A 27,227-nucleotide genomic window follows, 5' to 3' on the forward strand; every position below is an offset into this window, starting at 1 on the left:
GGAGCACTAGAGGGCACTGTGGGATTTGGGCCACCCCTGCCTCGGCGGCCGCGGGGGTCCCGAGCCCCCTGCCCGGCACGGGGGTGGATCGGAGGCCGTGCGAGCGCCGGGAAGCGGCACCGGAGCGGCGCCGGCCTCAGGCGGGCCCGGCTCGGCCCCCGCCGCCGGCTCTCCCCGCACGGGACGGGGCCGCATCCCCGCGGCTTCCCCCGTCCCGGGGGGGTCCCGCCGGCCCCTCAGAAACCCAGAACACCCACCCACAGCCCAGCCTTTCCCCTGGCCTCGCTGCCTGCTCCATTAAAAACTCCGCGCCGTGCGGATGATTTCGGTGCAGAACGCTCTGCCATGCAAACGAGCGCAATTAATGCCTTTGAAACAATTTATGATTTCCGGCCTACTTCAACATGTATTAGCATATACCTGGTTTCTTTAATATACACTTTGTTTTTCCAAAACCACAAACATAGTTGCTGGAATTTCATGTGGAAGTGCTTAAGGGGCTGAAAGTTAACACCTTTGTGAGCTGAGCAGTCTCACAGTTGCTGCTAAACAAAAGCCTCTTTGTAGAAGCTTTCTCGAAATGTTTTCTTAACATGTTCCAAGTAGTTTTAGGCAGGCAACTAAAGTAAACAAGATGTTACCATGATAAAAACACTTGTGAAAACATTACAGAGTGCACTTAGTAGTTTCTTTCACATAAACTCCCCTTCATTTCATCGAAGTTAAATGCACATGAAGCAGATTAGCAGCATCACTGCAACACAGGACTGCCACATCTCTCCAAAGGTCCGTGTCCTTTCTTTTAAACAATATATTTGATTTAAAAATGGTATAGCCAGGATTAAGCACATCTAACCCACAATCAAATTATAGAAAAAAAAAAAAGGGGGGGGGGGGAGGAATAATAAAACCCTATTCAGTCTTATTTTTTTCCCTGGATACCTGGCTACCTTGCTGAATAAACCACCCTCCCTCCAGCCAGCATTTCCTGAACAACTTGCTGTATAAGAGGTATATATTTCTATCTTCAACGGTCTTTAAACACATGCAAATGAAATCAAGGATATAGACAATTTTGCAGGAAAAGTCGCTCTGTGCTACTAATTGCTCCTTTCTCTGCTGCCTGCGAGACGGGCCCTGGTTAACAGGCCAGACACGTGTGCACCCTCCAGCCCTCACCTTGCTCCCTGCAGCTTGGCAGAGGCCACAGGGTCACCGCCCTGAGACTGGACTTGTTTTTGTTTTTAGGCTCAGGGAGTATTCTGGAGCATGCAGGGTGCTGCTGTTTCATTAGGCAGAGCAGCAGCCCCTGCTGCTATCAGTTAGCTCTAAACTGATTCCGCATCACATGATAACCAATGGCTGATGGATTCAAAAGAGAAACACAACACAACGATGCTAAAATTGCAACTTATTTCAAGAAGAAATAGGGAAATAAATGCTACAATAGCCCGTGTATCTGCTGGTTCTGATAAGCATCCTCCTGTTGGCTGTGAGTGAAAGACAACTAGGATCGTTATTTGTACAGTATTTATCTTTGAAATCAAGGGCCCTGTGGTGTACCTCACCTTGGGAACAAACACTGCAGAACGATCACAGAAGAGTGTCAAATCTCTGGTTTTGATTTACCAACAGTTATGATATTTCTTCCTCAGGAGGAAAAGAAATGAACCATGTTTTAGACCCGCGAGTCCTTTTTTCTCCCTTAACTGAAGAATCATTTTATTGGCATACAGGGCTTTCATTCCACATACAACTTCTCTCTGCCTTTTCACAAGGTAAGTGAAATTAAGCAATACTTGATACACAGGCTGTGTTTCACTTGGTAAACAAGAGCTTTTCTCTTGAGGGGACCCTCGAAAGACTACCACAGATTATACAAGTATCAAAAAGAAACTTCAACCATCTACCTGTTATCTTTTCATTGAGTAATGAATTCTGATAAATGGCAACATAATTTAAGGACGGATGCTCCACAGGAGACATGGAAGGCTTCAGTATTTTATGAAGCAACACTCACTTCTTAACAGTGTCAATACACGGCTCAGGGACATCCATTTCTGCATTTGTTCTGGCTTAAATACCACTCTGAACAGTAAGACTTTGGACACTGCTGCACTTAGATAATGAGGAAATTTACATGAGCTGATGAGTTTAGGAAACTCACACAAAATAACTTCTTTTGAAAGGTTTCAATGGAGGCGAAACCTACATTGATAGTGAGAAAACTAGAACTGATGGAGCAGCTTCATGTCCAGCCTGGGCTGGTGACTGTTTTCAGGTTATTCCTAACTACTGATTGCTGAACGTATCTCCTCCAGATGAACTGGTGGATTGTGTCTAAGTACTGAAACATCTCCAAAATACCATAAAAAACCCAGCCCTTCCTCTACAAATGCTTGTGACTAAGGGCTGTGTTTTCTATGCTTGGCCACCTCAAGCAGACCACTCAATATTCCTATGGAATCTTCCTGAAAGCAGCTGCTCTGGAACACAGAACTAGGACAGGAAGCAAAGGTGGCACAATCTGACCATATGTGACCACACATGTTATCCTGCTATCTAAGGCTACCACAGCACCTTTCCCTTGCACTTAGTGCAGTAAAGATGAGAATTGTTTCCAAGGTCTAAATGCTATAGTATGGCATATGAATATGAATGAGCTGGCAAGTATGGCAAGATTAGCATTTATTTCACTTAAGTGAACAACAGGATGAATTACAAGGAATGAAGCCACCCTTCATGGAAATTTATGACTAGCACCTTCTTATTTTGTAATCCTCTTGTAATGAGAACCTTCTCATTACTGTACCATTCCTCATTTGTAACATATGTTTATAGTAGGATGAGCGCCGCTCCTACGAACTCAGGAGGGTTTTGCCAGTGGAACCATAACTGGTCCATTCTGTTCTGAAAGCAAAACCCTATCTGTATCATCTGACATCACCCAACAAATATCCTCTGCTTGCTTCTGCCCTTCCCTCTCTCACATAAAAATCCAGGGAACCGCCCCAGAAAGAGCAGGTACAGCTGAACCTTTTGGGACTAAGTCTACTTATTCATCCCAAAGAACCTCATGTATTTATGTGGACTAACTTCATGAGATGACTACTCTAAATGGGAGAAAAATTTGTCCCCTTGTGCATTTAAATCACAGACATTGCTTGGGCAGCTGTAGTGATCTTACAACTGACCAGCAATAGAACCTGAGCAAAGATCAGGGACAAACCTTCAGTAACCTGGATGCACCCACAGCATGTGTGTACCTGGTGTCCTAGCCAGACAAAGAACTCTTTTGTGATGGGAACAGGGGTGAGGTTGATGGTTTAGTTGTGGAGCAGCCATGTGTAAGCTATTAGGGCTCTGAGGTCCTTCCCTGCATCGGGATGCACGCACTACCACACACTAGTCCATAATGCACTGTTTATGCAACGTGTAAAACTGTGTTCTTTGGCAGCAAGGAAAAGGTCTGCAGCAAACTGCAGGGGCCCAATTAATATAATTATAGTTTATTTTTAGTAGTGTAGACTTTGTTCATTAGTTACTTATTTGACATAAATTAAATTTCACGTGATGTTCTGCAATTCTCTGTTCAATTATGGAGTTAATTTAAGACTAGATTTCCAAATTAAAGTGAAATCAAGGTTAAAACAAGGTTTTGTTATTTACATGATCGATACTGCAACTTAAAAATTATTTAAATAAAATTAAAAAAAAAAAAAAAGCTGCGGAACTGCAAACACTATTTTATAGCAATACACTGAGCAAGACCATAATTTCCCCATGGGGCTAATTTACTATCCCCTGTTAAAACGTTCTTGAGCCTGATCCAAAAGCCACTGAAGTGAAAGGGAGCTCTCTGTTGACTTCAATGGGCTTTGCATCAGGCCCAGGGTGAGTGACAGCACACAAAATTTCAGGGCATGCTTTCTGTACAATGCAAGTGCCAAAAAAACCATCCTTACTTTAGGAACGACTGGAAGTCTTCACATACTGCTTCACAGCCCGGCCATTTGCATACGCCGTGTCCGTACAGCGGGTGGCTGTGTGAGTGCTCCTCATGGGATAAACTGGATGGGGGAAAGAGAAGAGAGAAAAAATGCTGTGAACTGAAGGTACTGTAACAATTCATCCTCACAAAGACTCCTAAAGAGTAGCAAACACCAGATCCTGAAGCATCCCTGACATTTCACGGTACCCGCCTGACTCCTGCCCATGGTTTTTCAAAACAGAATTAAATACCATTTGCAGTGTGAAACGTGTCATTCTTACTTAGCTATCCTCCTACATTTCATTCATTAATTAAGAGGTTTGTAAAGAATTTAAATTAACATGGATGGGGGAGAAATCATTTGACAGACCTGCTTAATATCCTGCTGGATATTTTGCTAAAAAATTTATGAACATTGCATATTTACAATTCAACTTCATCGAGAAGTCATCTCCATACAGCAGTGTCCCATTACACCACAACGCAGCCGGACCTGAGGCTTTCCTCATGGCTACAGAAAGGAAAAGCATCGAATCTACAGCCTTGGCTTTCCCACCATGTTATTTATTTACTGGGTTGGTTTTCTTTCTGGTTGGGTTTTCTTTTCTTGTTCTTACAGGCTGTTTCACCGCACAAATACGGCCCTCTTATATCCCAAGAAAGAAGATTTGAGATGTATTTTCAAATGCAAAATTCACAATAAAGAAGACGGGGCATGCAATCAAAGGATTCCTCAGTATGAGGGGTTAGTGGGGGCTATTAACCTTGCCTAAGATTGGGCAGGAATGTGACAGAGCCTCCTAACTACTGAACCCAGGGTTAAAGCAAAAAACTCATGTGAGCACTAAGGGGTTAATCCTTCAGCGGGATTCCAATCAATACGTAATGATTTGGCTGCACTGATCCAAGTCATGAGATGCTTTGATCCAGGCCATGTGGTGCTCAGGGAAATGTATCTGTTGCACTCACTGATGAACCATATTCTGAAATATCTTCTTTATTTGACTTCTGCATGGAAACTTCGTAAGGAAAGGAATTATTTTTTGCAACAATCTCCATAACCTTAGATGACTTTAAAAGCAGAATGTCAAAATAATATTGAAATCTCTATTTTATGCTCACACATGTATGTATTTTTCATGGCAAATCTTTTTGCTTCAGTATGTCTGTGCTGTATTATGGACTTCAAACATACACAAAGGATATGAACACATACCAACATCTAGGTGTGGCTTTTATGACTTACTTCATCCTGAATTACAGGTAACATTATAGGTAAATGTCCACTTTTTTTGACATTTTCCTTCTACACACATGTGGAAATGCTGTTTATCTTCTTCTGTAATATTATCTGTCTGTGCACTCTGACAGAATTGTGTTCCTGTATTATTTCAGATGCACTGGGTAGACAGATCACTGTAAATACGCTCCTGAGATGTTATCCCAAATATAAACTAGTTGGAAGAGGAAACCCTCCCAAATTCTGCCACTTTTGACTTAAAGCCCAAGGAGAATCTGAAGATTACTAAAAGTGCTTTTAAAAATTATTTTAAAAAAAAAGAATTAAAAAGTACTGACTAGAAAAGGTATTATGAGTTTTACATTAACCTAATTCATTACTTCATTAATATCTTATTTCTGGCTGTTTACAAACAGTCCTTTCAAGCATAAATATATATATGTGCAAGGTAATTTCCTAAAAAAACTACAGTAGGGGAAAAGCCTTACACAGACCTTTCCTACATACGAATATTAGACTGGTTTAACTGAATCACTCTTAAAAATGTTCAAGTGAGGAGAACCTCTGTAAAGTTTTTAAAAGAACTAAGGAACCAATGCATTAATTGCAAGGAAATTAGAAAAATACACTACACATTTCCTCATCTGAGGAAGAGGAGGAATGGTTGAAGAACATCATCTGCCCAAGCTAAACAGGCATATGGTCAAGCATCCTCCATACAAGAGGAAAATTCAGAAAATAATGGGGTTTAGCATCTGTTTCTGTACCTGGATACAGCACAGGGTGAGAAAGGAGGCTTTCATGTTAACACTCTATTAAAATCCATAAAGACTACATATGAGAGTTATGATTTCAGTGTGTTTGGAAGAACAAAAAAGAAAAAAAAAAAAAAGCAGCAGTGTATGAATCTGCCCAGTGCATGTTACCCACACATTGGGACTTGTGATGGCCAAGTAAGGAGTCAGTCCCCTGTGGGGTTTAAGCACTGTAAATCTCATTATAATATCAACAAGAGTCACATGGCTTAAACCCCCAGCAGGGATTTTTAAAGTTTCTCTGTGAAAGCCTAAAGGCCATGGCCAAGTCAACGGAAAGAGCCCTACCGAGATTTGTATTTATTTTTTAAATCCAAGTGCAAATCTCTTTTCTTTCCAGGGAACTTGCACAAGACAAACTATGTAGGACATGACACCCTGGTACTGTGTCCAAAGAAAATGATGGAATGACCAAGACAATATCAAACTCTAAATGACGCTCAGGATGTCAAAGGCTCGTGCTGTCAATAACCTAAAGGCTGGTGCTGACTGTAAATGGGAACTTAAGAGGTCACTTTGCTAACACCTATGCAGAGCTTCCACTGCCATTCAACCAAGAAGAGGAACTACTTCAACTTACCAAAAATAAGATATTTCAAAGAGAAAAAACCTTCAGTCCTGAGAGACAAACACCAGTCTCCTCTGCAGGCACTGTGCCATTCCAAAGGCAGCGACTCCCATCCTGCTTGGGAGGGTTTCAGCAGCGCCTTGCGGTGACCTTTATGTGTCAGTATCAGATTACTGCTATTTTATCCATCCCACTTTTGAAGATATTATAGATTGCCACTTGTTCCCTGATAGAGCCTGAAGAAGCACCTCAAAACAAAACAAAGAGCGGGTTTATACAGAGGCGGATGTAACGCACAAAGAATACAGCCAGTGGAAATGAATGGAGAAGTCTGTTGAGCTGATCTAAGTACCCACTTTGTTTGAGCAAATAGAGGTGGAAAAAGAAGATTTTAATCCAGTAAATAAATAAACATCTTTGTGAGCATAAAGCAAACCTATAATCTGAAATTGCTCACTGATATTTTGCTTGCACGCAAGCATACCTCCTGTAATCTGGATGCATCCTTGGTCTCGTTGCTGGAGACAGACTTTTAGAAGATCTGAGCATTGGCAAGCAGAAGCAAGTTTTAGGTCTGTTTGATTTCTAATGACACATTAGAGTAGGTGTTTGTTTCTGTCACCCTCTCCTTCCCAGGAATGCATATTCATGGTTGGGTACTGGTGATGCAACACCAGTTAGTGGAAATGATTTTATAACAAGATATAATTTTCAAAGTAGTGAAGGAATAAATGACGTAAATTCAAGACAAGGTGGGTTTTTTTTCTCTTCATAGGTACTTGTATAAAAAATAGTTAACACAACAGAATTACTTCCAAATAATGCAATAGTGATGTATTATTTCATCGAACTACAGCAAAGAACACTTTGGGAAGTGAAATGTCTTGCATAAGTCACTTATTCATGACATACAAGAGAGTAACAAAATCCACGTGCAAGGCTGAAAACTGTGTAACTGTCCACTTATTTTCTGCTGCCTCCAGCTCTGTTTCCAGTACAGAGGGGAAGGGAGAAGGGACAGGCATTTCCACAGCTCCTCTGGGCTTGATGGATAGAGGAGAGGAAATTTTCCCCCTACACTGCCTCACAGCCCCAAAGATCTCCAGGGGGTCTGGTAGCAATTTCACCTCCCATTCCTACAGGGATGGCTGTCGAAGCTGCTGCTTGCACAGCCCACTGCTGCCAGCCACTCACCTTCCGGAATACACCTGCTGTGTTACAGCATCCTGGAAGAACCACGCTCTGGGACACGAGAGCACAGGAGACAGAGATGCCAGAGACAGCCAAGTGCTGATGGAGAGTGAAAAGGACACCCCGAAGAGAGATGGGAACATGCTGGGTATTGGGGAAAGCAGTGACCAAAGCCCCGGCATGAAAGCTCCCAGTGTTCTTTAAATGGCTTAATTCAACCCCTACTAATTAAGCACATGGAACTGTGCTTGTACACAGTGGCTAAAAAGTCGTGGGTAAATATAAAATCCAGCTAAGTAGAAGCCTCAGTGTCTGCGCTTCTGCCACACAGTGGACCATATTTTAAATATTCATGATGCTGACATACTTCATAATTCCATTCTCTCTCTTCCACATCTGCTTGGGCCAATGATCTTTGCCAAAACACTGGGGGAAGTCAGTGATGGAGAGAAGCATCCTTGACTTTCCATTACAGTTATGAAGCATCTGCTCACGTTCTAACAGAGCTCAGAACATGCCTGAGCCACCTGCACGCTAAAAAAATCAATACCACATCTCCTGCTTTCTTCCTGCAAGGAGCTGGAGCACAGAACCCTCAGAAAGCACAGAACTGCCTTTTTAATTTTATTTTACTCCTCAGGGTCAATGGGAAGTGACCTCATCTTTGCCAGCTGCCATGAAACTGATACCCGTGTACAGCCCAGGCAGGAGTGTGGGGCTCTGTTTCACGCCACATTCCCCTTCTCTCTAATTTAAATGGCACAGCCATTGAGACAAAATGCCACAGTTTTGGTCCTGTACAGGAGAAGACGACACAACTGGGAACCAACATGGCTCTCCCAGAGTTGTGACTGCCTGGTGAGCACAAAAGCTCATCAGAAAGCACCACAAGAATAAGGCTGCTGAAAAAGTCACAACTTTCTGAGTCAGAAACACTCACTGTGTTTGATTTTAAAGTGAAACAGAAGCAGTAATGATTAAAGCCTTGTACTAACTGTACAAGTGAAAGTTCCTGCCTTCATGACAGAATCAACTGAACAAAGATGTGCTTTGCAGTGAAGTTCCACTGGTGCAAATCCCTTCAAATTCTTAGTAAGGTGGCATAGCACCTCTTTCCTCTCTAAAATGTGAATTAAAGAAAAACCCAACCAATAACTAAAAAAAATAAAAAAATTCTAGATACTCATGCTCCTGTCCAAACTTCAGGAACTGCCCAGGAAGCAGAAATGTGATCTATTACAGGGGGCTGTCCAGGCAGGGTGATGCCTCTCCATCACTGGATAAAACTTAACAGAAGGTCATGGGCTTGCAGGGGAGGTGGCATTTGATGTGAGTGGTGACAGCTCTTTCTACAACTGGCTTGCAAATTTTCTGGATGATTTTTAGAGGAGCACTTCTCCTCCTCACTACTTTAGTCCACATCCAGACCTAGGACTAGAAGCAGCTCGTGTTTTACATCAAGCCCTATTGGAAGTAACAAGAGGTTGTATTACATTTTAAATTACTACACCAATTTAAGACAAATCAAGTTAAAACTGCAGCCCACAGGCTGAAATCCTCTCTTCTAATCGGTGTGAACTAACTTGTGTACTCCTGTAGCATAAAAAGGACAATAGTACTGGTGTTGTAACATGAGGCCACCTGTGCACCCCAAATCACTGCCCCCCATTTATGCCTCTTGTAGCACTATTCCCTAAATCCCTGTTCTGCAAGGAAAATCCTGGAGATTCTGCAGCAAGACTAAGACAAAATCTGGCTGCCCTTCTCTTCTACCCCACCCTCACTGCAAAGAGCAGAACCAGACTGGATAATTATAAGCATCCTCTTCTGGTTTTGATCTATAACCACTGATGGTTTGGATTATTAATCAACATTATGACCCTCCAGCACTCTAACATGTCCTCCTTCCAGTGTCAGTTCCTTTTCCAGCCCTGCAGGAAAACTGCCACAGGGCCTGGAGAGCCACTGCCCTACATCTCTTCCTTGGAGGAATTGCATGTATTTCTTGAGAATTTAAAAGAAATGCCCATTGCAAAAAAATCCATCACCTATCTCCAGTGCAAATTCCATTCCTGCATTTGAATTAACGAGTTTCTCTATGATTTAAAACTCTTATTTTTTTTATTTCAACCTTGTGCCTAGGTACTGTAGTGAAAAGTACATCAAATATACCCAGACACACACGATTTGAAACGCTGGATTTTAAATTCCAGCACTGCTAACTAATGAGAACAATTTTTTCCTTCTTCTTCTTTGTAGCATCACTTCATGTACTTACATACCATAATCATATCCTCCTAGAGCCTCTATTTTTCCAGGGTGTAGATCTTTAATTCCCTTTAATCTGTCTTCATAGCCTATTCCCTCCAACTCCTTTATCATCCTAGCTGCTCTCCTCTATATTTGCTCCAGCTTCTCTTTATCCTTTCTGCAAGAGAGTGGCCAATTGTACATCACACTCAATGTGGTTTAACTGGTTCTGCATAAAGTAGAACAGGGGAAAAAAAAAAATAAAAGGACTCGGATGCAACATGCATGTTTATGCCTCCCATGACTGCATTTACCTTTTTGACTAAGACATGGCACAGTGTCCCACCTTAATTTCTCAACCCTGATTATGCCTCAGCCATTTCCCACACAGCCGATGCTGAGCAGCTGACGTGTCACGTCAAACCCGCAGTTTGGAATTTTGATTTCCTAGCTGGGCTACTTTCAACTTATCCCTGCTAAATCTCATTTTATTCCTCTCTGAACAGTCTCCTAATTTATTCAGATTAAAACGGATTGATTCAGTATCTTAGTTTAATTAGGAAAAAAATGTGATCCAACCACTTTCTTGGGTTTTTGGGGCTGGGGGGATGTTCTGCAGGGGTTTTTTTCAGGTTTTTTTTTTGGTTTTTTTTAACACTGACTTTCAGCACAGCAATCCCATCCCTCTTACACACCCATTCACACGGCAGAGGGAGGTGGCAATGGCAAAGCTTTGGCCCCAGTTCAGCAACCCTTTTAAGAACACACACAAGTATAAAAACACAGGATTAGACCTTGGACTTCACCGAGACCGAGGTGTAAAATTACCAACGAACATACATACTTTGTAAAAAGATCCTGTTTGCCAACCTGATTTTACTGTAATTTATATTCTGTTGTAACATTTAAATTTATAGTAAAAGAAAACACTGAGAAACAAGATCTATTCTTGTTCAACAAAATTCTATTCTGTTACATTTAGAGTTGAGGCAAGCCTTCCACTCTTATATAAACCGGCGATACGTCAACAAATATGATTAACAGGGATTATTCACGTCAGTATTTTTCACCCCTGTCCCACAGGCACAACAAAACCTGTGCAGAAGGTGACTGTCACATCACACACAGCCTGGCAGCTCGTTGGGGGGGCCTTCGCCCACCCCACACCCCTGCGGCAGCAGCAAAGTGCCCTTGGGGAAATGTTTATAAAAATATAATTAAGATAAATAATAACTCCAAGGGAGAACTACAGCTAGAGCATTTCATTCTCTCTGCTGCATGCCTTCCCCTTGGAAGAATGCTGTTTAAAAAAGTGCTAAAATTGAGAGGACACAAGCCTGCTTCCCCAGGGAAGCGTGCTGAATCATACAGGTAGTGTAAATATCATATGCTGCTGCAGGTGCTAGGCTGTCTATTTGTTTGTGTTTACTAAAAGGTGTAACAAATAGTCCCACTAAAACAGAACAACACTTGGCACTGGACTGATAGGTACCAGAGCAGCCACAAATCACATTCATGCATTTAGATCTGAACTTCTGGGCAACGCTAGAGCTTCACCCTACTTTTTGGGAGGGCCTCTGCTATGATTTGCCCCTCTCAGAGCACAGAGAAGCTCAGCATCCTTCCCAAGCATCCCACACCCAGGGAAAACCATGCAACAGTGGGAAAGAAAGCCAAAAAAAGACAAGAAATACAGAACAGGCTTGCATGACATACATGGCCAGCTAACATCGTTTACAGCTTTGCAACTTCTGAGTTAATTCACAGTATAAACAACAAGGAAAATGTTTCTTCCGAGCAAGACTTCCTGTAAACTGTTCATTAGAGCGCACAGGGCGCAGGGCTGTGCACCTGCTGATTAACCATGCGCTCCAAGAATAAACACAAACCCCAGCCAGCCAGATTGTTCTGGAATTTGCTCTGAGCTGATTTTTCTTCCCCCATGTTATAAATTGGATTCTACAATAAAACAAACAGCAGAACATAGGTTGCCGAGAGTTAAAATCTACTTTTTACACTACATTGACCACAGCACCCACAGGCACAGCTACAATGTCTTTCTATGAATGGGACAGATTGCCATATGGATGCAGACACTGAACAAGCTGTACAACTCCTGGCGACAAGTGCCTAGGGGACTGTCCTATATTAGCACCACCTGTGCTGTGGAAATTGTGCTCTGTGTATGAAATGGTATTTAAGGGCCCATCGCGATGTTATTTTTGAGTATACACAAAAAGGAAAATTACAGTTAAAAAGAATTTGCTGGCTAGCGGATCTGTTGCTCAGCTCCGGAGATTGTTTCCCAAAGGAATAGCTCTCCTCTTTATTCATGCAGCCCAAAATGACAAGCTGTAACACATATTAGCAGTTTCCCTGCCTGGGCTTATACCATCCTTTTAATGACAAGAATCTACTTTATAATATACATATGTTTCGCTGATCACACAGAAGAAATTACAGGCTTCCTACTAACCACCACCACCTATACAGAAAAACACCCCATGGCATTTCACAAACATTGCTCCAGCACCAAGCAATGCAATATGAATTCTCCTTGAGCTCCTTCCCCCAGCCCTCACTGTGCAGCAGGTAGAGCCACAAATCCCGATTACCAAATTTAAATGTGCATCTCACCACTTTGAAAATACAACTGTATCTGCTTGACAAAAATAGAGCTCCAGATTAGCACAAGATGTCGAGGGAGAGAGGAGAAGGGAAAAGTAGGGAAGAGAGTTTTGAGCAGTACCTAGCTGTTCTATGAAAAGAGATATTCCCCTTCTCCAAACTGCAAGAAAAAAAAAATGCCAAGAAAAAGTAAAGTAAAACAAATTGAATTAAAGAAAAACAGTTGTAAAGTGAACATTACAACCTGGTAAAAATGATGTCATTTTATTGAGAAACTTGTTTTTTTTTTCATTAAACCACAGTGAAACGGATAAAGTTTATACAGCTTAATGGTGGAGTTTTACTTTAAATGCTGCTCAATATCTTAGCAGTACAATATAACATGATATAACAGCTGTCATACTAACTGCTCCGTTTTTATTGAACAGCACAGAAAATAGTCACACCAAAGTCACTTAAGTCCTCTACTTCTACAGCACTTTCAAGGGTGTTTCTGCTCTCAGACTGTGCTACATATGTTAAAAAAAATAACACAGCTCTTTATCAGCTCCCTGCTCAGCTCTTCAGGACAATCAGATCTGAGCAAATTCTGAGGAAGGACAACTTGCACATAGGAGGAAATAAAAAGAAACAGAAATCCGCAGTGCAGTAAACGAAAACCAGGTCCCTTTTTAAGAGTACTACATAAACACCTCTAATAAAAGAAGAGGACAAATTTTCATTGGACCTTAAGTATTTAGACAGGAATGTTTTAGTAAAAGTTTAACTGCAAAGTGCATGCAATTAACAGAAAGCCATCAGCTATTTCTCTGGTATGTAAAAATAGCATTAAGCTGTATTAAATGCACGTGTAAGTATCTCAGTTGCAAGAAAAGGGAGGAGATATGCAAAGCACTCAGATATCAAACAATGATCTGTTGGCCAGATGGAGGAATAAAACAATACATATGCTAAAATTTGGAAAAGTTCTGTTAGGCGTCTGCCAAGGCTCACCCAATCTATTTTAAGTGCTTTTTGATACATTAGCTTAGTGTTTGGAGTTGTACAACTGATGGTTATTACACAGGACCAGGGAGCAGCGAAGCGCTGGCGTGCAGGAGCTCCCTGACGCCGGCACAGCTTCCCAAGCATCCAACCCAGCACCCTCCTCCAGCCAGGGGCCACACCAAACATTCACAGGCTGGTTAGCTTCATCTTTCGTAGGGAAAAAAACAATAAGCTGCTTTTAGTTCAGTGAAGGAATTCTCTGAGAAGTGTGATGAAGGAGCTCCTGAGGAGCAAGTGGAATTGTACAACTGATTTAGCACCGTGGCAGACGGTGGGTGCGGGCGACACACAGGAGGCTCCACACCCGCATCTGAAAAGCACGAACAATAAAAAGTGCCTGATAAGGCTTCAAACTGAAGATTAACAGCCCCAGGTCTGAGTCACAGCCGGTGTTTTTTCAAAGCTGATTACAGAAGAGTGACTCAGAGGGGAGCACGTTCAGTAACTGGTGGCATTTCTTTGGCAGGGGAGTGAGTGCCAAGGGATCAGACACTGGGACACTGCACAGAATAAATGGAGATGGCCAGGTCGGTGCCCTGCTGTCACTGCGTCATTGTCACCAACAGCCCAAGCAGCCCCACAGCCATTCCAGGTGCAATGAGAAGGAGAGCAGCCATGTGGAAAGCAGGATGGTTTATCAGATACCCAGCTGGGCATCCAGGCTCAAGTGTCCCACTCCAACCCAGCTCCACAGCAAGGATGGAGGCACCTGAGCTGCTCAGACCACAGATAAGGGCACAGGGGTCATGATGGGGTTTGAGTACGTAGAGCAGCTAAATACCTCTTGGGAGGAAAGGCCCCAGGGACACCTATTTCTTGAGGGACAGTGGATCTGAGGTAACCTAATCCAACACAACTCTGCTGATGGTGAAGGATAATGAACTAAAATCAGCTGCAGAGAGCAACTGAGGGGAGCTGACACGGCTGAGCAGATCTGATGCTGGCACCAGTGCAGAATGAATGCCAGGGACTAAGTGGAGAGGCTGGCCAAGAGAGGATCGGGCCCTGGGAGCATATGGACTGCAGGCTGAACTGTTTCATCCCGAGCATTAATAATGGACCCAACTCTGTAATTCTTAATTGCGCTGAATCCTAATGCCCTCATCTAAGGGCCTTGGGATTTTGATGGAGGATCAGCTGGCATGGAAGATAACAACAGTGAAACACGAGGCATTAGGCCTAAGCAGCAGATCAATGGTCTGCCACGCCATTCCTCACTTCCCTTCAGAGTCTTCTCCAGACTCTGTCCTCCTGCCACGCTGGCAAGAAAAAGCAATTTTAAAATCCCCTTGTTTATCCCATCTATTTTTCCTATGAGACGGCTGCTTGCTTATGTGGAAGGACAAGACTCAAGTGTATTTGGAAAGGGTATAAAGGCAACGAGGGGAAGAGATGGGACTGCTGGCAGATGGAGAAAGGTCTCTTGGACACGAAGCCTTTAACTGCAACTCTGCACCTTACCTCTGGTAAACAACAGATGCACTTCTTAAATTAACAGGTCTGGACCTTCTTTAACTCACTTGTTTATTTACAGCCTCCACCATGCTGGCTCTGCTGCAGTCAGTGCAGGATGGTGCCAGCGGATGGGACCAGCACGAGGTGCTCAACAGCTCCACTGCACCCCCAGACCTCCCAGCTCAAACCCAAACTGGAGCAATCTCTCCCCACTGCAAAGCACTGATGGATTCTGCACTCCTCTGGTTTTCCAAACCTATCCACAAGGGGAATACTCCCAAGCATGCAGGTTTCAGGATGCCCACTGTTAATCAGGTTTTACAGTTAGTAGCCACCTGAAGTGACCGGACATCCCCTCTGCTTTGTTTTGGTGTTTTTCTCAAGAAAATAATCAAGTTTCTTCCAAGTCAGATGCAGTGGAACAAGATGGAAAGTGGGTACCGTTCCTGACATTTCTAAGCACAGCAGATGTACTTAACTGGCTCCTGTTATTTATTTATTTACTTGTGTGGAGAAAAACTGCTTCTTACTGAAGAAACCCAAATGCTGATAAGATGAGAGGTTTGCATGCTGGTTGATGGTCTCACTTTCCCTTATCCTGAATGAATACAAGTATCTATAACTAAATATTTCCCTTAGGGTACTGATGACTGAGGTATGTTTATTGCATTGAGTGAATTTATATATATAATCAGCACAATAAACATTATTAAATTGTCTGAGTAAAATCAAAGCATGAAACACACAGTCAGTGCTGAATTCTAATGATGCTGAATGCCCATGATTGCATGGGGAAAGGATCTTAACAAGCCTTGATTTGAGCTTTGGCATCCGCCTCACAAATCACACGAAATGTTCTCTCTTTAATAGTGCTGAATATTGATAAATGTCTCTGCACGGCACAACAGGGAAGTTGGTCTCTATTGGCAATCTTTACCAAAGTGTGTTTTTTCCTTCTCTACACTCAAGGGTTTACCCTGAATGATTTAATTATAATTTTCCTTGTGTAAGACAAATTAAAGAGGAGAGTAGGAGTGTCATGCCAAAGCAGATTATTTATCTCCTTAACAGATTGCTGTGCACCAAACCCCAGAGCTGCTGCTGCTGCTACTTACAGAAACTGGGCGAAATGTGGGACAAAAGCATAGATGTAATATACATTTAAAGCCCAAATGAATGAAAGCATTAACCCATTATTTATAGCTGGAATTGTTTCATTCCCAGGGAAGCCATACACACAGAACATGCAGAAACCAAGTGCAGCACCATCGTGTTCCCTGGCCCAGGACGGAGGGTGCCTCCTGCTTCTGAACGTATTTTTGCTTTTTGGACGTCCCAGGTGACTCTGGTCACCCATCTAATGTTTGTTTTTTAGTCATAAAGCAGAAATTTTGTTGCCAGTGGGCCCCAAGCAGAGCAGCCCTGCAGTGGGCAGTGTCACCAGAGCTGTGTCCCCGCAGCCTGTGCAGAACCCCAGTCTGGGCTGGCGGCACGGCGACGCGTGGGCACGCCAGGCAGCCAATGACTACTGCTCCTGCTATTTTAAACCCCTTGTTTATAACCAGAATGTGTTTTTACCCAAGATACAGAGCAGATCTGCTGCTCGCCTGCTGATTCTACCACAGGTGCCTCCTGTCTCGCAGGTCTGGAGGAGCCTCACAACCTGACCTGTGGGATCAGGAACCCCCTAAAACACAGCCTGAACTATCCCAGTGACATGTGGCAGAAATGATAGTAACTCCCACATAACCAACTTGCCTCCTGCAGCCCACTCCTTCTCAAAAGCCCAAGAGAAAGGGGTTGAAAACAGCTTTACAGCACACCCTAAAAGTTAATGCTACCTGTATATGATTATTTATGGCTGCTGGGTAGTCGTTATGATGTGGCTGTGGCTTAACTGTTAGGACACTTACAGATTTTACTATGTGCTTTTTATTGTTGGTTAAATCTAAATAAATAGCTCTTGGTTGTATCAGACCAGAGCTAACAGCCAGTTGCAGGAATGAGGGAAAATCCACAAGTCAAAAACCTGCCCTGGCCAGCCCAGGCTGTGACTTGTGTGATGAGAGGTGGAAGGGCTGATACCTCCCTAGTGAGCCCTTCCCACAGCCCCACCTGACCTGAGCCTGAGCTAGGGACTGCCTCCAGAAGTCTCCTTAGATTTGTTGTGCTGAGCCAGATGGATACAAGAACACCCATGGATTTCGCTCTAAGTCAGGAAAACTCGTGCTTGCACCAGACCCGTTTTTTTTTTCTAGTCTTAACCTTTGCAATCAAAAAATTACTAAACCCCTGCTTGTGCCTGTGCTCTCTTTTGCTAGCCCACTAAAATTTCACTTTCTGTGAGCTTTCAAACACACAATGTGATGGCAGAGCACATCAACTCTTCCCTCTCTGCTCACTTCCCACCCCGAACTCCCTGCCTGTAGATAAATATCCTTTCGGAAGGGAAACCAGTGCAAAATATCTCACCAAGAGGAGTTTCTGTGTCACATGAAATCCAGGCAGGCACCACGGTGCCTGATGAGACTGCAACAAAACCCTTAAGTGCATCAGGAGGCATTCTACTGCCTGTAGTCTCCTGCTCTACTTATGGATAAACATGTAATTCAATCACTGCAGCAAATGGATGGCATAAAGCCTCCATGTACCAAAGAGAGGCAGGACAAAGCAAATTCTGTAGCTCTTGTATTTGTATTCCTAAATATACCTATTTTGTATTTCGATATTTCAGAGAATTCAACAGATATTAAAGAAAAGTATAAGGCAAGCTTAACAACACAGGTATTGATTGCAGCACTGAGGATTTAGTCTTCTAAACTAAGACAATCTCAAACAATACCACGGCATGTTTTTGCCTTCCTAATTAATCTGGAACTTTACTAATAAAAGCACGTGTATCACCTTGTCTGTAGATCCTAATTGCCTCCAGGCCACAATTACAGGACTCAGACACATGGATTTCCAGGTCTGCTCAATACTATACACAGAGAAAATTCATATTTCAGAACAGATTCCTGTATTTCCATTGTATTTCAAACTGAACTGGATTTGTTTCCTTGTTTAGATTGCTATTAGCACACAGGACATGCCTCTATTCAGTGAAAGAAGATCCATTTTGCTGCATGGGTTTTTACTTTATATACTGGGTAAGAAAAAACATAGATAAAAAATTTATTGGAAAGCCATAAACCCATCTTGTTCAGTTCTACATGCAGCAAAAAAGGAATTAATTGTTTAATAAACATCAATTTTTTTTTAGTATCCCATGTAAGTCTTCATGAAAACCAAATCCTTGGCACTTACATGCAGTATAAACATATTCACTGATGTTCCCACACACGTCCTTGCAATGGGTATATAAAGGATGCCTTACACACACAGCACTTCTTCCTACAGTGGGTGTGCTCTCCTTTAAAATCTATCTATTCCCAGCAGCACTATTTTCTTAATATCAGAAAGATATAAGAGGTATTTATATAGCTTCCCTATCAATCTACTTTCAGACCACCAGAAATACAAACTCTATGGCTTAAAAATTCCATTATCCTCTTTCAAATGAATGAAAGGAGGACGGAAAGACGAAGCCATCAGTTTCCATAAAATCCAGCTTTCACTAGTGTCTGCTGTAACATTTCTAGATGGGCAGAGGGACTCTCCTGACTGCAAAGGAGCACTGCCCTCCCCACTGCACCTGCACCTCGAGACCCTTCCTCCTCCTCCTCCTCCTCTTCCTCCTCCTCCGGCAGCGACGCCGAGGCTGCAGCCGGTGCTGGCACCCACGGCCCTGGCGCCTGGGCCTGTCTATCTCCCCAGAAGCAAAAGTTACGTTGTTAGACACGCCTCAGTGAAATCTGGGGGTGTAAAGAAACAAACCTGCAATAAAGCATCCTCTGGAATAAAGCAGAGCCCGCGCCGAGAAGCACGTCAACAGACAACCCCTGATTTAAGCCATTTCTTTTAACAATGCAAGCTGAGCAAGTATAAATTAACTCACACTTTTAAAAGCCAAACAACACCAGTTAGCTAATTTTATCAGCACTTAAAAAAAAAAAGAAAAAAAGAAGCCACTTTGTTTTAGAGAAACCTGGTGAACTCAACCGTGTCTTGTGAAAGCAGGTACTACAGAGTACAAAAAGGCAAATATGTCAGATGAGATAGGGTGCCAAAATTTGGTAGAAAAAATGGGGATTGTACTGACCAACAGATTTTCTTGCTCATCTCCAGCCTGTAAACCCAAAGCACAACAAGAGTACCAACACCTGTGATGCAAAACTCAAAAAAATCCCCAGCTTCTTCACACTTCCCAATACGCTTATCCAGTGCACTTCTAATTAGCTAATTGTGCCCACATTGATCCAATTAACAAGCCATAAAGATCTGAACAAAAGGAGCATATTCTGCCCAGTGGAGACTCTATTCAACCACGCCAACACCAGACAGAGCAGGATGTGGAGGACAAAACCGAGGCCAAGGCACTTGGCCACCGCTCCCGAGCGTTTCGCCATCGCTCCGGGACGCTGCTCCGAGATGCTCAGGGTGGAAAACCCCACAGGCACCTACCTCTCCCGTTTAGGAGTGTGGACTGATAGCTGTCCATTAGTTGAGGCGTGTGGGTTGATGATTAAGGAGGTCTTGGAGGGCGCAGAGGAGGAGACGCAGGTGGTGGACAGGTCCAGGCTGCTGTGGTTGTTGCTGGCTGCCTCCTCCGCTGTGTGCGAGCTTGTCACTTCCTTCCAGAGCTGCTGCAGTTCTGTTGGAATCATGCCTGAAACAAACAAATTGGATAATTAAATCAATTAACAGCTAATTCGGCCGTCTTCAAACAGTAATTAAATCAGAGAGTCAGTAAACAAAGCCTAGTGTTAGTTTTGCCTGTGTGTGTTTTTGCGCATGTATTTTTTTTTTTTTTTTAATAACTAAATGCTAATACTGCACTGCACGACTCTGCTGCGCTCTGGTGTGACACCTGCAATACTCATGGAATGCAAAATCCAGGCTCTGGGGCAGAGGGATCCACACAACACCACACCCACAGCAAACATCATGTTAAATATTATAAATTTTTGCAATTTTTAGACCAAAGGCTCATTTTCAGAGTCTCTGCTTGGGCAAAAATCACCCCCTACACCCAGAGCAAGACTGACAGCAAAGGTGGCCACTGGATATGCTGTGTTCAGCTAAGAAATTAGATTTCTTTCTTTCTCCACAATTATTTTTGCCTTTTGTTTTTAGCAAAAAACCAAAAAAAAGTGACTTAGACTCAGTTAGAAAGTGACTACTCTCTAACCTGTTTTTAAAAACAAAGAAGGTCTTAGGAAAAAAAATACTCAGCTTTATTATTATGACAACACGAACCACAACATGACTAATTTTGTGCTTAAGTTTTAAATGATGACAAATAGCTTTGTTATTAAATACAGTTTTTATTAATCACTTTTAGACGTAAATTATGAATTCATATTGTCTTCCTGAAATGCTTTTCAAATTTTAACAGTCAAATTGATTATACTATGATTATTTCATTAACACACCTATCTTTCTCATTAATTTTGGTTTCTCGAACTGCTCACTTAATTGATGGATGTGTCTACCGAAAAACTGTATAACTTTCTATACAAGTAACACTGTTATTACTGTCATTTCTTAGATCGATGCTAATGAGCCATTCAAAAGTAAAATCAAAACAGAAAATAAGCTTCAAGAAAAAAATAATAATAAAAAATAGTATTTTTTCAAATGTGCCAAAGTGGACACCGGGGTTAGGGAGACAAAATTCAGTAACGAATGCAACTGGAAACTGCAAACTTCAATGGGCCAAATGGAAGGTGAAGCATGTGCTCATGCTGAGATCATGCTTTTGGATAAAGCTGATGTTTGTGACATGATCCAACAAGTCAAGTTTCTCTCGCTGCAGACTATTTCAGTGCTCTTTCAGAGAAGGCCATGGGAAAAAATTAGCAGTAGAGACACGTCACTCAAATATTCAGGGAAAAAATAATAATAATAAGCCAGTGTCTATGTGTTTTTAAAGAGGTTTCTCATCAGTGTGCTTCCAGCTCATCGTTTGGGTGACTGTTCATTGTTTCACCATGTTGTAGCTCTTGAGCTATCCTAAGGAAACCTGCCATTTTCTGAGTGCACAGCAGCAGCTCACACAGGCATGTACCTCACCCAACCTAAGGTATTGAAATAAAAAAAAAAGGCAGTCTGCATTATATTCATTTGAAACACATAATAAAAAATGCCAAGGTCTAAATTTAATTTATTTTTGTCATTTAGAATACAATGGATAGATAATCATCTCAACGTGATCAGCCAAACATCTTTACTTTGCTAAACTGTTAAAGATTTTAATTATGCTAGCTTTGGAGAGCACTGGTCTAATGAGGCGATAGACTCCAGAGAATCTAAGTGGTTAAGAACTGTGAAATGAGTCTGATAGGATTTTTTTATATTCACCGTGGATCGTTTGCATATCAAAGAGGAGTAAATTATTGCACGACAGACCAATAACCTTCCCCGCCTTTCCCAGAGTAGCATTAACAAAAACAGTTGGTCTCTGGTAACGGTTCACTACAAAAAAATGCTGAAATCCTTAAGTATCTGCAATTAATATATATTAGGGAAGAGGCTTCAATTTATACATTAAGTGATCAGATATTCTTAGGACACATCCGTTTCTCTAAAGCCACGTCATTTTCCTTTCATCAGCCCCAAATGCCAATTATATTTTGATGGATTTTGTCCCAAATGAGCATTTAGTTATTAGACATATTCAATTATTACTTGTCCCCTGGAATTAAACCTCTGAGCAAATTAAACAAAGAAAAAGGTCAGTACACAAGCCCGTGTCCTGTTTTGCTGTGTGGGGGCTATTATTTTCAAACACCTTGCGAAGTGACAGTGTGGGATGTATTTTTAGCTAACACGCTTGACAGGACTGTCTGCACACTAACAATTACCTGTGAGCAGGGCTGACCCTTACACACTGTTTACTCAGTTGAAACAATAGTGAATAGACTTGTCTGTTGATGATAACATATTGATATGAGAACATATGAGCCGACACCTATTTTTATTTTCCAGAATAAGCAAATAGGAAAAGAATAACTGGCCTTTTCTTTTTTTTTTTTTAGTCTGGATTTCTGTAGATTTTTAATTAGACACAGGCTATCATCCACTCTCCTCTCCCTGTTCTCCACTTTCCTCTCCCCCCAGTCACTTTTGGATCTACCAATGCTTTCTCCCAAAGAAAATCCTGAAAGTGTTACAGCCATTAAAACAGACATACACATGATATTTATGCCTCTAGAAGTCAAAGTGTTTGGTCTAACTTCCCATAGAAGTGTAACTCCCATTAGCACTAAAAACAACTATACCACAGATAGAAGGAAAAATAAAATACATTCAGTTGTGTGGGGGAAAATGCTGGAGATAGTAAAGATCTTAGGCTGGGTGACATTAATTTAAAGAGCTAACTGTGATGTCATACACGTTTGCACACAACCCCTTGCCAAAAATTGATTACATCTCCTGATTAATAAAATGAAATTAAAAATAGCCTCTCTCCTCGTGCCTTAAATTTAATTCCTTTAGAATAACTCTGGAGAGAATTCCTGAGTAGCCTGTCAAACTGGGCAGCTGAAAGGTACGCTCATCACTCATCCAGCAAAATGGTTAAATAAAATAATAGAACAAATGGCAAAAGCAAGTCAAATAGATCCACGACCACTCGCAATAAATTATGTAATTTACCATTTAACAGTCTCATTTTAACAGCGAGAGCTAAATTTCAAGTCAGATTCCCAGAACTGCGCTGCAATTACCCGAGATCACTGCAACTTCCTATGGACCAGGAACGGGATTCAGACTTGAAACTGCCAAATCTACAGGAGCAATCAGGCACCCGGATGTCTCAGTCCTATTATTTTCACTTGCTGGTGATCTGAAGTGTGATTTGCAGTTTCATTTTAAAGATACTGAAGATCTCACTCTCAGCAGCTCAGAACACTGCTGAAATGGGGTTTATTTTAAAATTGCTGCTATGTAGAGATGTAAAATCTAGATTATAGAAGTGTCTAAATACTAAGCAGCAAAGATGACACAAATATAACGCTAAAGGATGTGCTATTTTGTTTAAGACAATAGGCGAGCACTAAAAACTAAAATGAAACTAAAATACAGATTTAAACAATCTATTAGTTCTGAAAACATAACGAAAATGTCACTTATGAAGTAGCATTCTCTCCTTGGAAACATTTATTACTATTACAGATACTTAAGAATAAAAGCAAAATGCTTTTAAACTGAATTCACAGCTACATTTACTAGAGGGATGATTTTATTTCTTTTATACACACATATACAGTATTTGTCTCAGTCTTGCAAACTGTTCTGAAAACAAAAGGGCATGAGAGATGTGATTTTTTTTTTTTAAATAAGAAGCGTCTATTACCCATTATTTCAAACTACAGCCCTGGCTGTTCATTGCATTTTTCAGGACAACTAGTCCTCTTGATTATGAAAGAAAATGTAGGCACAGGTTTAAAAAATGTATGTTGTGGGGACAGTTGACAGATTACTGCTCACGGAACTCAATTTCCCAACCCCAGGTATCACCGGCTCAAAGACAAACAGAGTTGCTCAACCTCTTTGTGTCCTTGTACTTCCATACCCAGGTGACCATGTTCAAGCAAGCAGAAAGTTGATTTAAACCTCATAATGACATCAGTTTTAAGCCATCGTCTCTCTGATAAAAAGGAATAAAATATCGTGCTGGATTGCAACCCGCCTCAAGTCTCAAGTCCCTCTTCCCTGCCGGCTCCCGCTGCCCCCAGCGCTCTCAGCTCATTTCCCTGCCAGAACCAGCCCTCTCTGCTTATGTTTGTGTCGTCTCTGGCGTGCAAGTCAGCACCCCTCAGGTTTTAAATACGCTCCTGGGCAAGGACTAATAGTTACACTTCCCTGCTAACCATATCAATCAATGCCACGACGGCTGAATTACCTACTGGTGTCTCCGATGTGTTACTGCACAGATTACACTTCATGCATCACCACATTCATTTCTTTCACATTACACATGAGCGTGTCTTGTCACTGCCCAATTGCCCTCCTTTGGACAGCTTAACTGATGGACTATACAATGAACCTTACTGAGCCAACTTAATGGTATAGGAGCTGTGGGAAAAATTAGCAAGGTTGAAGCTTGAGTCCAGTGGCTGTGTGGGAACAGCCTGGGATGCTTCCAACTATAAATCTGAGGTGTAATTAATGCACGTTACAACATCTTGCAAGCGTAAATGGCGTTTTATCTACGTGCCCTTTTTTCCTGGACTCATTTCACACCTTTTGCCCATCACTCTGCATCGACAGTGACTGACCAGGTACAGCCCCAAGCCTGATCCTGCAGCTCCCAGCTGGGCACCACCTTCCATGGATCAGCCTCCAGCTCCTGCACAGTGCTGCTCTACATCAGGCACCCAAATTTTGGGATGCTGGGAAGTTTAACTGAGACTTGGGGAGTCATGGGTCAGGCCCCCAAAAGCTCTGCCTCTTAACAGAGGAGTTAAGCACTCAAATGCCTTCCTGGGTTTGGCAAAAACAAGCCTAAATAAAGCACATCAGCCACGCAACAAAGCAGACTCCACTCCCCAGTCTGGTCCCTGTTTATCCATATAAGTTAATATTCACCAGCCACCTCACTCTCCTTTTTTGCAGCTATGTACACAGAAAAAAAAGGAGGGTGAAGAACAGAAGCAATTTTGTCTTGTCCCCTCTATTTAAGTGAACAGGGCTAAATGTAAATTCAGTGTATGATTTAGAAACTAGGAACAGCCCTAAGGCTGCTTTCAAGATCCCAAATCATTCAGCCTGGGCTGACTCAAGCTATAAAGGTGAATGTTCAAATTTATTATGGGGCAAGGGAAGGAGAAGGCAGGATTATTCAGAAATACAAGCATCATGGTTGATGCCATGGCATGCCTGAGCCATGCCAACTCCAAACAGTCTGCTATAACCACAGCAACCAGAGCTCAGGCTGTTAAAACTGTCCCACGGCTTGCAGACAAACCCAGCTTAAAAAGTAAAATAATAAATTTAAGCCAAAAAAGAAAAGACAGAATAAAAACTCTAGGTTATAATCACTGTCAAAAGTATTGTGGATTTAAGTAGTGCTTTCAGTGTATCAGTGTCTTAAAAAAAATAAAATAAATTGGGATTTCAGCAAAGCAGTAACTTCTTGCAGAGTGCAGGACTGAATAAAGACGTAGGAGGATCTAATTGTCAATAACACCATTAGAATTAAATGGAGTTAATCCCAATTTGCCTCAGTGTGGAGGAAGGAGCAGGAGCACTGAGGCAGTGACACGAAGGCTGTGGAGAGCAGCCCTGTCCTGTCTCCCTGGCAGCCACAGCCAAGGGCACTCAGAGCTCCCAGCCTGTGGGTCAGAGCTGCTCTGTGCCAGCTCATGGCCAGGCTGCGACCAGGAAGGCCCAATCAACACATCTGGGAAAGGAAAAGCTGCTCTCACACACCCTTAGCCATGAAGCCAGCACCAGGAATCAATAAAGACTCCTCCTGTGAAGGATTCCAAGACCAGATGAGCACAGCCAGCAGCTCTGAGTCCACCAGAGCGGCTAGAGCTGTGCAAACTGCACGTGAACTCCAAGCCCTCTGCACCCTGCCAGTCAGAGCAGCCCAGGATGGCAGCGCTGCCCTTCTCAAAAAACACCTTTATAATGCCCACCCTGCCTGTCAGCATGTTTCTGTGCTTATTACTCTATGAGCCTGTGAGCTCCTTCTCCCTCTCCCCCACGTGATAACTCCATGTGAGTGTGCACACACTGGCCCTGCCACCCAAACCCCTCACCTACCTTGTGCAAGGGGTTGCAAAGGCAGAGTAGGCTGCCCGGGCTGGATGGTCAGCAGCCCCTGACGCTGCAGAGACAGGAGATGCTGCTGCTGCAACTGCTGCATCTGTAGGAGCTGCTGCTGAAAGGCCAACTGCTGCGTGGCCACTTGCTGCTGCTGGGGCTGGAAAACACAAAAAAAAATATAAAAATGCATACTTGTTAATACAAGAGCAAAGCAGAGGATTTACAAGGCTCCTTGTCTCAGCTTGCTTCAATTCTGATGGCAGTAACTCGGTATCAAGGCCAAGCCAGTGAGCCCACCACCCTTGGCAAAGACCCCAAGGTATGTCTAGATGCTGGAGCTAACACAGGGCTGCATTTTCCCATCTCCAGTGGTTAACTTTCACCCAACCTAAATCCCTGTTGCCATTCCCATTACAAATGCATACAGCATTTCTTGGTCCATGTGTTCATGTTTTACCCCAGACGTGGCTGTGTTTCAATGCTGGGTAAAGCAAACACTGGTGAAAATCCTGGGTAATTCTTTGAGGCAAAGAACATGAGAATCACACCCCATGATCCCATCACACTTAGATGTAACAAGAAACCCTTCACTGTGCTCTGTTTGCTCATTCAAGGGCTGTCTCAACTATTAAGGCAATTCGACTGGCTTAATTTACGGTATTTTATACTCACTCTCTCTTCTTCATCCATCAAGCCCCACAATACTTTCTGCTACACTGGAATTATTCTGTGCTGTATTTAAGGCTGCTACTTCTGCACTTTGAAATTTTTAATTATTCTCACTAGAAAGAAGATGGAGTTGCTTTACTCCACAGGGATGTGAACCTTGAACCTTCGAGGTGTAAAAGAACATGTTGCTTTTCTCACTACTGTACCCGGAGAAGCTTTTAACTACTCTGTTTATCACTTCTGACATAAATAAATGAGAAAAAATCAGACCTTTGAAGAAGAAAAACTTCATCTAATATTGTTAATTAGCCATGACAAACGATGAAATAACATTGTAAATCTTTCATAGAAACAGCCACTAGATTTTAATTACACACATTCATAATTTAGCAAACAACATCTTACTTGAATGTGAGTGTTTAATATGTACAGTACTCGAGGCTTCAGAGTCCTTAATTTTGTTCAGTTAAGGAAGCCTCTAGGTTTTGCTTCCAT

The 27,227-nt window shown here is 42.3% G+C and overlaps 1 protein-coding gene across 15 annotated transcripts in view; it reads right to left on the reverse strand.

The window, feature by feature from the left end:
- Nucleotides 1-27,227, reverse strand: part of FOXP1 (forkhead box P1) — a 373,214-nt gene that overhangs the window by 40,637 nt on the left and 305,350 nt on the right. For all 15 annotated transcript variants that reach the window (XM_033517465.1, XM_015640593.3, XM_015640594.3 and 12 more), the window contains 3 exons: nt 26,061-26,220; nt 19,749-19,953; nt 3,966-4,070 (listed from right to left, as the gene is read on the reverse strand). In XM_033517465.1, coding sequence (XP_033373356.1) covers nt 3,966-4,070; nt 19,749-19,953; nt 26,061-26,220 — 470 coding nt within the window. The remainder of the gene's footprint in view (nt 1-3,965; nt 4,071-19,748; nt 19,954-26,060; nt 26,221-27,227) is intronic.

The sequence above is a fragment of the Parus major genome, chromosome 12, assembly GCF_001522545.3.
Source record: "Parus major isolate Abel chromosome 12, Parus_major1.1, whole genome shotgun sequence".
NCBI classification, from domain to species: Eukaryota; Metazoa; Chordata; class Aves; order Passeriformes; family Paridae; genus Parus; species Parus major.